The 12138-nt window shown below is 37.7% G+C and overlaps 1 protein-coding gene across 2 annotated transcripts in view; it reads left to right on the forward strand.

The window, feature by feature from the left end:
* Positions 1 to 126: 126 nt before the first annotated feature.
* faf2 (Fas associated factor family member 2) overlaps positions 127 to 12138 on the forward strand; it is a 33419-nt gene continuing 21407 nt past the window's right edge. Inside the window, exons 1-4 of one of the 2 annotated variants that reach the window (XM_072263774.1) lie at positions 127 to 203; positions 7607 to 7696; positions 11146 to 11214; positions 11488 to 11622. In XM_072263774.1, coding sequence (XP_072119875.1) covers positions 7628 to 7696; positions 11146 to 11214; positions 11488 to 11622 — 273 coding nt within the window. In that variant the 5' untranslated portion in view covers positions 127 to 203; positions 7607 to 7627. Of the gene's footprint in view, positions 204 to 7159; positions 7524 to 7606; positions 7697 to 11145; positions 11215 to 11487; positions 11623 to 12138 lie in introns of those variants that run through there. The other variant, XM_072263773.1, reaches the window with a different exon arrangement.

A 12138-nucleotide genomic window follows, 5' to 3' on the forward strand; every position in this document is an offset into this window, starting at 1 on the left:
ACCTGACGTCACCTTTATTCCCCCTTCGGCTCCGAGGCCCCGCCCGGTCGGCGCGTGACCGCCCCTGTGGTGCAAAGGTTACATTCCAGACAGATTATCATGTCAATGCTTCAACTCGGAGGCGTGACACTCCGGCACAGTAGTGGTTTGTTGGAACTGTTATTTCGGACTGACATAACCAGTTCAGGAGAACTGAGCCAAAGGTAAAACACTGCAGATGCTGGAAATATGCAATATAAAATAAACAGGAAAACAAAAGAAAATGCTCAGGAGGTTAGGTAGTCTCTGTGAAGAGGGAAATAGGGCTAATATTTCAGGACAATAACTTTTAACAGAGTTGTGATGAACTGTAATAAATAACATCCTAATAATATTGGCTGAACTATTAAGGAAACAACACACATCAAAGTTGCTGGTGAACGCAGCAGGCCAGGCAGCATCTCTAGGAAGAGGTACAGTCGACGTTTCAGGCCGAGACCCTTTGTCAGGATTAACTGAAGGAAGAGTCTCGGCCTGAAACGTCGACTGCACCTCTTCCTAGAGATGCTGCTTGGCCTGCTGCTTTCACCAGCGACTTTGATGTGCGTTGCTTGAATTTCCAGCATCTGCAGAATTCCTGTTATTAAGGAAACAGATGATTTACAGAAGAGGGCAAATTACAAAGTGTGTTGGCGCATGGCCAAGTGGTTAAGGCGTTCGTCTAGTGATTTGAAGGTCGCTAGTTCAAGCCTTGGATGACCACACTTGAGCAAGGCACTTAATCACACATTGCTCTGCGACGACACTGGTGCCAAGCTGTGTGGGTCCTAATGTCCTTCCCTTGATCAACATCGGTGGCGTGGAGAGGAGAGACTTGCAGCATAGGCAACTGCTGGTCTTCCATACAACGTTGCCCAGGCCTGCACCCTGGAAACCTTCCAAGGTGCAAATCCATGGTCTCATAAGACTAATGGATGCCTAAAAAAAACATTTTTTATTAAAAGTGTTTATTTGCAAAGGTCAATCAGTTGCCATATTTTTTCAGAGGTGATTAGTGAGAGAAGCAATTTAAAATAAATATATTTTTTGCTTTTTATATTTTAAAAAATAATCTTACTATCTTACTGAGAATCAATTGTCATCCTTCCTTAGTTGTCAGGGATAAGTTGCAGCATTGGCTGAATCGAGGGCCTATGATGGTGAAAGAGGTGCCCCTGTTACACTCCTGCTGGTGAAGATATCACACTAACACCTAATCCAATTAAAGTTCTCGAACTGGTGTCACTGACTGTGCCCAATCAGCAAATCAAGCTACCTGTCTCAAAAGCAACACACACAAAATGCTGGAGGAATGTGGGTCAGGCAACATCAAAGGAAATAAATAGATAGGCGACATTTCGGGCCGAAGCCATTCTTCAAAAGCTCTGCAGATGGGCCTTGCATTTTTCACGCTGCCTGGTAGCTGCTTACCGAAGTATTTGCATATCCACCCTTTTGTCTGCTTCGCTCTTGTGCCGTTGCTGTTTGCCTCCTTGCCAGACCGGCACAAAAGGAGCCAGTTTCTCTGTGCACGTTATCAAGTCATACATCATGGAAACAGACCTTCTGGCCCAACTCACCCATGTCGACCAAGACTTAGATCTGAGCTAATCCAATCTGGCCATTACCCCTCAAAACTTTTCCTGCCATTGCATGTCTATTGTAAAATTACCTGCCTCTACAGCTTCATCTCTCAGCTCATTCCAAATGCCTGACACCCTCTGTGTGAAAAATTGGAAACAAATCCATTTTATATCTTTTCCCTCTTGCCTTAAATATCGATCCTCTAGCTATATATGTATTGTTAGTGTACGGGGTAGCATATGTCACTGATGTACTGGCTCAAACCTTTGTAGCTGAGACGTAATATTGCAGAATGTACAATTTTGCAGTTTAGCTAGAGGTTTAGTAATTGACCTCTTGCGTTAACTCAGTTTGTTTCTCTGTAGATGCTGCCTGACCTGCTAAATATTTCCAATATTTCCTGTTTTATTTTGCTATAGAGTAGTGGAGATATTGCAGTATTCATTTTATTTTTCTGCTATCTGCCAACAACAATGTCCTATCCTTCCTAGTGGATTAATGAGGCAACCATTTATCACCATTAAAAATAATCTAATAAAAATACTTGCTTCTTCAGGATGCCAAATCAAAAAAAAACTCAGACAATAAAACAGGACAGTAAGTGAAAATAAAACTTTATGTAGCAAAGGAAAATGCTGAAAACCTGATATACTGTATAAAGAGACAAATTGGAAACATCCCAGAAAGCCAGTCAAAATTGCTGACAGAGAAACAAAGTTAGCATTTCAAGTTTACCATCTCGTTACATCAAGTCTATCAACAAATAATCTTAAAACTATAATATCAAAACCAAGATTAACTGATACAAATGATGAAGGTGCTGACGGACAGGGGCTTTTGAGAGCTTATTAGTTACATTTTGGCTTGTTAGTCACCTTCTTTAAGATGGCATCCTCATTCTAAATATGTGTTGTTTCCTGCACTCCTTTTTTGCAATACAATGCATGTTAAGTTTCTAACTATCTCTTATTCTGATGGAAGGTCAGTGACTAGACACAAGAGGCTGCAGATGTTAGAATCGGCAGCAAAACAAAACTGCTGGAGGAAATCAGTGGGTTTAACAGAATATCAGTCAAGACACAGATTCAGGGGATCTTTCAGGTGGAGATCTTCCATCAGCACTCTAACTTGATGCAGGGTCTCAACTAGAAATGTTAACTTTTTTAAAATTATGTATAATAGCATAAAATAAGATCATTAATCCCTTGAGTTCACTTTGCCTCTTTGTTAGAGCAATCCAGTTAGTCCTATAGGCAAAATACTGCAGGCTTACAAACCTGAAATAAAATTAAAGTCCTTAGGCAGTAGTCATGGAGTATGAAACAGAGTTAACATATTGCAAGCTCAGAAGAATTTTAATAAAGGGTCATCGATCTTAAACATTAATTATTTCTTGCTCTACAGGTGCTGCTTGGGCTGCACTGTGTTTACAGCATTTCTATTTTACTTTAATTAGTTCTATTCACTGGCCACTTTACAATTTCTCTGAAGTTAGTTTCCTTCACATCATTGCCTAATTTCTTTTCAAAGGCCATGTCCAAATCTCCTTCATTCAATAGACAATAGATGCAGGAGTAGGCCATTCAGCCCTTCGAGCCAGCACCGCCATTCACTGTGATCATGGCTGATCATCCACAATCAGTACCCTTTTCCTGCCTTCTCCTCATATCCCTTGACTCTGCTATCTTTAAGAGCTTTAACTCTTTCTTGAAAGAATCCAGAGAATTGGCCTTCACTGCCTTCTGAGGCAGAGCATTCCACAGGAACCACAACCCTCTGTGTGAAAAAGTTTTTCCTCAACTCCGTTCTAAATGGTCTACCCCTTATTCTTAAACTGTGGCTTCTGGTTCTGGATTCCCCCAACATCGGGAACATGTTTCCTGCCTCTAGCGTGTCCAATCCCTTAATAATCTTATGTTTCAATAAGATCCCCTCTCATCCTTCTAAATTCCAGTATATACAAGCCCAGTCGCTCCAATCTTTCAACATATGACAGTCCCGCCATCCCGGGAATTAACCTCGTGAACCTACGCTGCACTCCCTCAATAGCTAGAATGTCCTTCCTCAAATTTGGAGACCAAAACTGCACACAATACTCCAGGTGTGGTCTCACCAGGGCCCTGTACAACTGCAGAAGGAACTCTTTGCTCCTATACTCAACTCCCCTTGTTATGAAGGCCAACATGCCATTAGCTTTCTTCACTGCCTGCTGTGCCTGCATGCTTACTTTCAGTGACTGATGAACAAGTCAGTGAATTGAGACAATGCATGAAAAATTAATTGAAGTATGGAAATAAGAGATATTCACTCCTTCAGACAGTGAACTCTAGTCCAGATCATAACTTATTATTTTGTAAATTTCTATTTTTCACTCAATTCTTATCTCCCCATTTTCTTTGGTTCTCTACTTTTCCCTCAGGAAAGTAATTTCAATTTATTCATTGCTTTCCTCAAATGCCACTGAAAACCTTTTAAACCAACTCTCAAGTCTTCTCAACTAAAGTAAGAATTTTATTTTTCTGGGTTACTTATGTCTTTCCTCCTGGACTAATCTAGTAAATTTTTCATGCATTGTCTCAAATGATGTGTTTATTTTCCAGTCTCAGCGATGTGGAGGTATTTGCTTGAAATGCCTGCTTTGTACACAATATACAGTAGAGTGTACAGACTTTGGTTCTTCTTTCAAACTTGAATTGCATTTTAATACAATCTCTTATTTCCATACTTCTATTAACTACTACTAGCATATTTTTGTTAATGAACTGGGAATCTAGAGGCTGAGACTCAGGATCTGGAGAAATGGATGCACAACCTATCCTGATGGTTGGAGGATTTATATTTAGTGAATAAATTAAATCAAAATTAAGATGGAAGTAAGAAGTGAATATCAGCAATAGTGACCATGAAACTAATGGATTGTTATAAAAATAGTCTCACAAATGCACTCTAAGGATAGGAAATCTGTTCTCCCAATGAGGTCAGGCTTATTTATTAGTTGAGATTCATAGTACTATTGATCCTTAACTGCTCTCTGAAAAGTCCAGTTATGTGTAACTGCTGGCCTGAATGGCAATTTCTGTATCCAGCAAATACATCTTAAAAAAGTTCATCCATTGGAAGCCTTTAAATAAAATCCATCTTAAAATCAATCTCATTGCACTATTACCAGACATTACTCAATTTTACAGCTACCTCAAATGTCTTAAAACCAGGCCATTCCTAAGCCACTTCAATTAATTATTATTCAAATAATATTGCTCTCCATGTGTCTACAAAACTTAGGGACTTTAGTAGCCATCAATTTCTACTTTTACTAAGGGATGACATGTAAGTATTCATAGTACTTTATTAATTTAACATTTTTCTTTTATACCATTGATAGTAATTAAGAGCTATGACAAATATTGTATTAATTCTACTTATATATTATGAAGAATCATCTTTTCCTCAGAAAATATGTAGAAATATATTATAAAAATAGAGGAAGTTTTATGCCAATTAAATATTACAAATGGAAAAATAGTAACGTATATAAAGACAATGGGACAAATCTTTTAAAGGGCACAACTTCACCAAAATGTTTTAAGATTTGGCTGTTATAAGCTCAACCAGAAAAAAACTCCTTTTAACATTTTCCTGAATGGTATGGGTTGAATTATGAAATTCTTCTACTGTTCATGTGTGAATTTTCTCCAGCATTATGTTTTGGGTGTATACCAAAAGACAAGTTGTGTCTACAGCACCTGATTATGTTTAAGCAATGTCAGATTAACTGGCTCAGGGTCAATATCTGTCTGATTATACTCCTGTTAATTGCTTTGGGACTTTTTATTAGATTATAGGTTGCAAGTAAATTATTGTTGAATTTCTGAGTTCTGTCTCCACAATAGTTTATATCACAGATCATTTCCACTTGCTTTATAGTGAATATTCTACAATTGTGATCATTGTAAAAAAAGGTTAGACATATAAATATCAATTTAATAGTGATGTGTAATTCTTTGAAAAGGAGCCATGAGATATTTGTATTTAATGCAATGCAAATACCTTCGTCATCTTTATGTGCTATATAGTCATGATAAAACATATAACATTGATAATTATGAGAGCTCTGAGTTGTATGATGGAAACAGCTTAACAAGATGCCACATATATCTGAAATTTGATCTGTTTTTATGTACGTCACATTCCAGTAAATTGTTTAAACTCTCATTCTCCAGGTGTGTGGTTAGACAGTGACTTATTGCCAAAACAATGTGATCATTTCCCATCTACCCTGATTTGGTGTCTACCCACTTACAACAACCATTAGGTGGACAAAACTCTCAGTAATTCTTTTTTTTTGCTTGGAAACAATGAAGCCAAAGACCATCCTGGCTGCCTTTCTTTCAACTCGTTCAGTCCCATATTTTAATTGATTACAAACAATAAGCCTCATTATAAATGAAATATAAGCTTGAAACTTTATCATGTCAGAAACTGTACTCCAACCCTCTAGAATACGCTGTATTGTGGTGCACTACAATATGGAGAGTAAGCTAGAGCCAGAATGAACAAGCAAGTGTTCTTTGTTTGAATCTGTGGACTGCCACCTTGTTTATGGCCCAAAAGCACAACCAGACTGTTGACTTACCTACCTTAGTTCAATACTCTTATGATTGGAGAACTGAAAAGCAATGACATCATCATTATTACTTCTAAAACATTGTTTCTTTTCCCCATTACTGTTTCCCTGAAACTGCATATCCTTGAAGCTTTTAGTTAACATTGGGCAGTGAAGTGCACAGTGCGGATTCAAAAGTTAACAACTTATTATAGTCTTTTTAGCTTTGTAAACGTGTCAAGATTGTGGATGTTTTGTTTGACTTGGGATTCCATTAATTGTGCCCTTCATGTCAGGATTCGCTGTTGATCGATTTATCTGGAGTGATTTGGCTTTATGGTTTAACAGCACTGAGAGCAATAGCAATATTCTGCCCACTAAAAACCATGCAATTGATATCAAAGCAGAATCAATGCAATCAGTTTGCCAGAAAGACACACTCAAAATGCTGGAAGAACTCAGCAGGCCAGGCAGCATTTAGGAAAGGAGTACAGTCGACATTTCTGGCCGAAGCCCTTCAGCATCTACAGATCTTCTCTAGTATGAGTTTGCCAGAAAGAATCTTTTCCTTTGGAATGTCTTGGTGTTGTTCTAAGACGTGCAACAATATAAGGAGTATTTTAAAAATGTTATTAGTTATTCAGTTCTTTGAAAGTTATGAACATGGCGATAAATTTGAAATCGCATAATATGCGCATAATTCTTCCTACCGTGTTTGTTTTAATTATACAAGAAAATCAAAGAGCTGTTGATAAAGTATAATTTTAAAAAAAGACACAGAAGAGGCTGGAAACATTTAGCAGCTCCTGCCACACCAGATCCTATTTGATTCGCTGAGTGTTTCCAGCATTTCCTGTTGTTTAAATTTCTTTATTTGAATGACTCCGTTGGCTAATGCACGTCAATGATTAAACGCAATATTGTATGTGATTGGCCTCTGTGGTCCAATATTTCCGGAGCTGAGCTTTTTTTCAAAAAAGCAGACGAAAAGACACGTGTCTTTAGAAGTGGTCTGAGAGTTTCGGCGAGGTCCGAGTTCTAGAACCCCGGACCGGAATCGAGACGGCCGCGTTCGGGACCCGCGTTTCCGCGTGTTGCAGGCTCACTCCGCACTGCCCAGCCTCGGAAGAAGAGAATTCCCTCATCCTGCCACTCCACCGCTAACCGAGTTGGCTGAGGTCGACATTGGGAGAGCCCGACAATTGCCGAAGAGGTTCGGCTGCCTTCGGCACTGGCGCACTGGCCGGGAACGAGCGCATTAAAATCCAAATCTTGATCCGCGCAAATGCCTGGTCTAGTTCTCGAATCATAACCCGAGGTCAGAAGTGGAATAGCCTTGAGCTGTAGTTTTTTGGGTTTTACGAATGTGACTTTACCCAAAGATCATCTACTTCCGCACAGGCCTGAAACGCAAAGTCCAAGATGGCGGCGCCTGGGAATGAAGAGGAGGAACTAACGCAAGAACAGACAGAGAAACTGTTGCAGTTTCAGGTGAATATCTTAATGTAAAGCAATACCACTGAAAGTGACACTGGTTACTTTTCCAGACCACTTTTTAATTCATTTTTAAGATTCATTTAATCATACTGAAACGCTGAAGTCTCTGCACCTGTGGCATTTTCCCTACTCATAAAATTTTATGGTAAAGCCCGATCTGACACAAATTATTACACCCTTGCCTCGGTTTATCAGTGACAATATTATTTAACGTATTTTCCACAGTAGAAATGCTAACGGTTGAAAAAGTAGAATTGATTTAATTCACCTAAGTACAAAATAAACATTACCTGGCAACAAATGTTAACGGTAACCAATTTAACTTTAATTTTGCAGATAGTGCATACTTAAACGCCATAATTTTGACTTAATGAAATCTACTAAAGAGTCCTCGTAGAGCTGGAATATAATAAACCCACAGAACAGTGTTTACACTTTTATTAAAACTTTAACTTAAAATTCTATACAGAAACTTATTCAAAAGCATTAATTTGATTTCACCATTTAAATGCTTTTTCTATATTTTATATCCGGTTTTTGGATTAAATGAAATTGGGAATCTTGTGGATTTACCACAGGAGTACCACAGGTGATTGAAGAGTGGCAGATGATATTCCATTGTTCAAGAAATGGAGTAGGGATAACCCTGGGAATTATAGTCCAGTGAGTCTTGCTTCAGCGATAGACAAATTATTGGAGAGTATTTTTAGAGACGGAATTCATGAGTATTTGGTGAAGCAATAGTCTGATTAGGGTTATTCAGTGCAGCTTTGTGAGGGTCAGGTTATGGCTAAGGTGCCTGATTGAATTATTTGAGGATGTGACAAAGCACATTGAAGATAGAGCAGTGGATGTGGTGTATATGAATTTTAGTGGGATGTTTGATAAGATTCCCCCAATAAATAAACTTATTCACAAAGTCAGGAGGTATGGAAACCAAGGAAACTTGGCTGTGTGAATATAGAATTGCTTTCCCCATAGACCTATAACTCCAGGTGGTGGTAATAGATGGAGAATATTCTGCCTGGATATCAGGAAACTGTTCTGGGACCCCTTCTCTTTGTGCTTTTCATAAATGGCATGGATGAGGAAGTGGAAGGGAAGGTTACAGAAAACGCAAAGGTTATGGAGTTATAGATAGTGCGGAGGATTATTGTAGGCTGCAGTGGGATAGTGACAGGATATAGGGCTGGGAAGAAGGAGTTCAAGCTGGAAAAGTGTGAAGTGATTCATTTTGGAAGGTTGAATTTGAAGACAGAATACAGTGTAAATGGCAGGATCTTTAGCAGTGTGGTGGAATAGAGGGAACTTGGGGTACTTGGCCATACCACCCTCAAAGCTGTCAAGCAAGTTGATAGGGTTGTTAAGAAGTTTATGGTGTATAGGTGTTCAAGAACCGTGAGGTAATGTTACAGCTCTATAAAACCCTGATTAGAATACACTTAGAATCTCACTTTCTGTTATGGTCACCTCATGGAAAGGATGTGAAAACTTTAGAGAGATTTACCAGAATGGTGCATGGACTAAGGACATGTCTTTTGAAGATAGGTTGAGTGAGCTAAGGCTTCTTTCTTTTGGAGGGAAGGAGAATGAAAGGTTGATAGAGGTGTAAAAGATGATTAGAGGCATAGGTTGAATGGATAGCCAGAGACATTTTCCCAAGCTGCAAATGGCTAATACAACGGGGCATAATTTTAAAATGATTGGAGGAAAGTATAGGAGGTTTCAGAGGCAAGTTCTTTACACACAAAGTGTTGAGTCTGTGGAATATCCGGCTGGGGTGCTGGTAGAGGCAGATAAATGAGCATTTAGGAAACTCTATTAGATAGGCATAGATTATAGAAAAATGGAGGGTTCAATAGGAGGGAAGATTTAGATTGATCTTAAAGTAAGTTAAAATGTCAGCACAGCATTGTGGGCTGAAGGGCCTATACTGTGCTGTACTGTTCTATGTTCTGTGTCCATATTAAAATGTGGTTAAATCCTGAAATTGTTTAAATAAATAGTTATAATTTTATTCTGAGGAAATGCCCTGAAATCAAAATACTAAATGGAAGAGCACAATGGCAGATTTTAATTAGCTGGAAAAAGAACAAACTGCAGAAAACAAGGCCTCAATCACTTTGCATCCAAAACTCAAATAGTTTAAATCTAGTATGAAATATCTCACTTGATCTTTTGTACTCTTAGATTGCCACTGTAACTGAAACTAATGCAAAAGTAGGTAAAATTGATTGCACTTGTGGTTTTCTCAGTCATTATCAGGTGGTGGAATTGAACGTTGTCAAGGCAGGGCAGTTTCCTGTATTCCTTATAAGGAAAGCAAGAAAATAAAAAGACCATTTTGACATTACATACATGTTCATGTTCCTAAGCTACTGATAGCTTGAAGTTTAAACTTTAATTACAGCTTTAAACTTGTTTGTGTCATATTAACTTGTTTATATGGGACACGTCAATAGCAGCATTTGCAATTTAAGATGCAAAGAAAAAGTCAAGACAAGGGTTTTGGCAGTGGATGAATTGATACATGGTTACATTTCAATGCTAAGCAGATGTGGTGATAACTTTGGTCTTGGAGTTGTTGTATGGTTGGATGTTCATCTTAGGGAGAGGAATACCTGAGTTGCAAATGGTCTTGCCCTGTTTTAGACAATTACTAAGAGGAATAGTAAAAGCCAGAAAGTGTAGTTCTTAGTAAAGGTAATGCTTTTGGTTTTATAATATTGGTGGAAATTTTTACTTGTATATTGTATAAGCAGCGATACAAAATAGAGACAAATAAATTAATGCTATTAAATACTGAAATGAAGCAGAAGAATCAAAACTCTGTATTTTTAAGCATTGTGTACCAGTTCCAGAGCTCCTTGTACCACAACAGAAGATAAGGGTTTTGGCAGTGGATGAATTGATACATGGTCACATTTCAATGCTAAGTAGATAAGTGGCGATAACTTTGGTCTTGGAGTTGTTGTATGGTTGGAAGTTAATCTTAGGGAGAGGAATACCTGAGTTGCAAATGGTCTTGCCCTGTTTCAGACAATTACTAATGAGAGGAATAGTAAAAGCCAGAAAGTATAGTTTTGAGTAAAGGTAATGCCTTTGGTTTTATAATATTGGTGGAAATTTATACTTGTATAAAATGTATATTGTATAAGCAGCGATACAAAATAGAGACTAAATTAATGCTATTAAATACTGAAATGATGCAGAAGAATCAAAACTCTGTATTTTTGAGCATTGTGTACCAGTTCCAGAGCTCTTCATACCACGACAGGAGATAACTTTTAATTAAAAATGCTAAAGTTAGAGGAAACTTGCCTAATAGAACTCATAAATAAGTTATCATTCAACATCTTTAACAATCAGAGCATTAAAGTTATTGTTTAAAAGATGAAAATGTGACTGATTTTTAAAATAATTTTCGTTGCATTTCACTGCAGGACTTGACTGGTATCGACTCAATGGACCAATGTCGACGCACACTGGAACAGCACCATTGGAATATTGAGGTAAAGAAAGCAAATTTTCTAATATGCATGTAAAATATTATCGTTGGCTATGGTATGGCCGTTTCCTGTTCGTTTAAAATTACGTATAATTTAAAAATTCTTTGTTATGCATGTTAATATTGTTGCATTGCCATAAAGTGTATGGTGCTTTTAATATAACCCATATACTTCGATGGTTGGATGAATTTGTTCATCTTAATAGAGGTTTTTAATAAGGATTGGGTTTATTCTTGATTCAGTTTTGTTTCTTAAACACCTCCATGTATTTTCTAGGCAGCTGTTCAAGATAGGTTAAATGAACAAGAAGGAGTTCCCAGCGTCTTCAACCCACCTTCGTCTCGACCACTTCAAGTCCACACAGCTGACCACCGGGTCTATAGTTATGTAGTTTCAAGGCCACAGCCCAGGGTAACTACATTTTAGAGTTACTTATTTTGTAAAATTCATTAGAGTTCAATTGAAATTGTACTTTATTATTGTATTTTGAATTGTTTATACTGTAACTAAATTTGGTGTATTTTCCATAGTGCACTCATTTTTTAAATTTTGTGTTCATAAAATGGTCCCCTATTTTTCATAGTCCCATCTTGTGAACAGGTCACACTTTCTTTCTATGTATTAATTTTCCTGAAAAAGCCTGACAGGATGACATTTGCTATTAGAAATGAACTAAATTGGAAAGTAATTTGATATTAAAGGAATTTCTTAGATCAGTCCTTACTTGAATTGCATAAGCTTTCTACCTTGCATTGTAGCTTTGTTTCCTTTCTGGGTTGGCAGATAGTATGGTGAAGCAGTATATCACCTTGTGTGCTAGGTTAGACTGAAATTCAAGTTTTTATTTAAGATTACGACAAATTTGATGACATATGCTGGTGATATTAAACTGGATTCTGAGTTTCCCCTTCATGGGTATTAATGATG

The sequence above is a fragment of the Mobula birostris genome, chromosome 7, assembly GCF_030028105.1.
Source record: "Mobula birostris isolate sMobBir1 chromosome 7, sMobBir1.hap1, whole genome shotgun sequence".
NCBI classification, from domain to species: Eukaryota; Metazoa; Chordata; class Chondrichthyes; order Myliobatiformes; family Myliobatidae; genus Mobula; species Mobula birostris.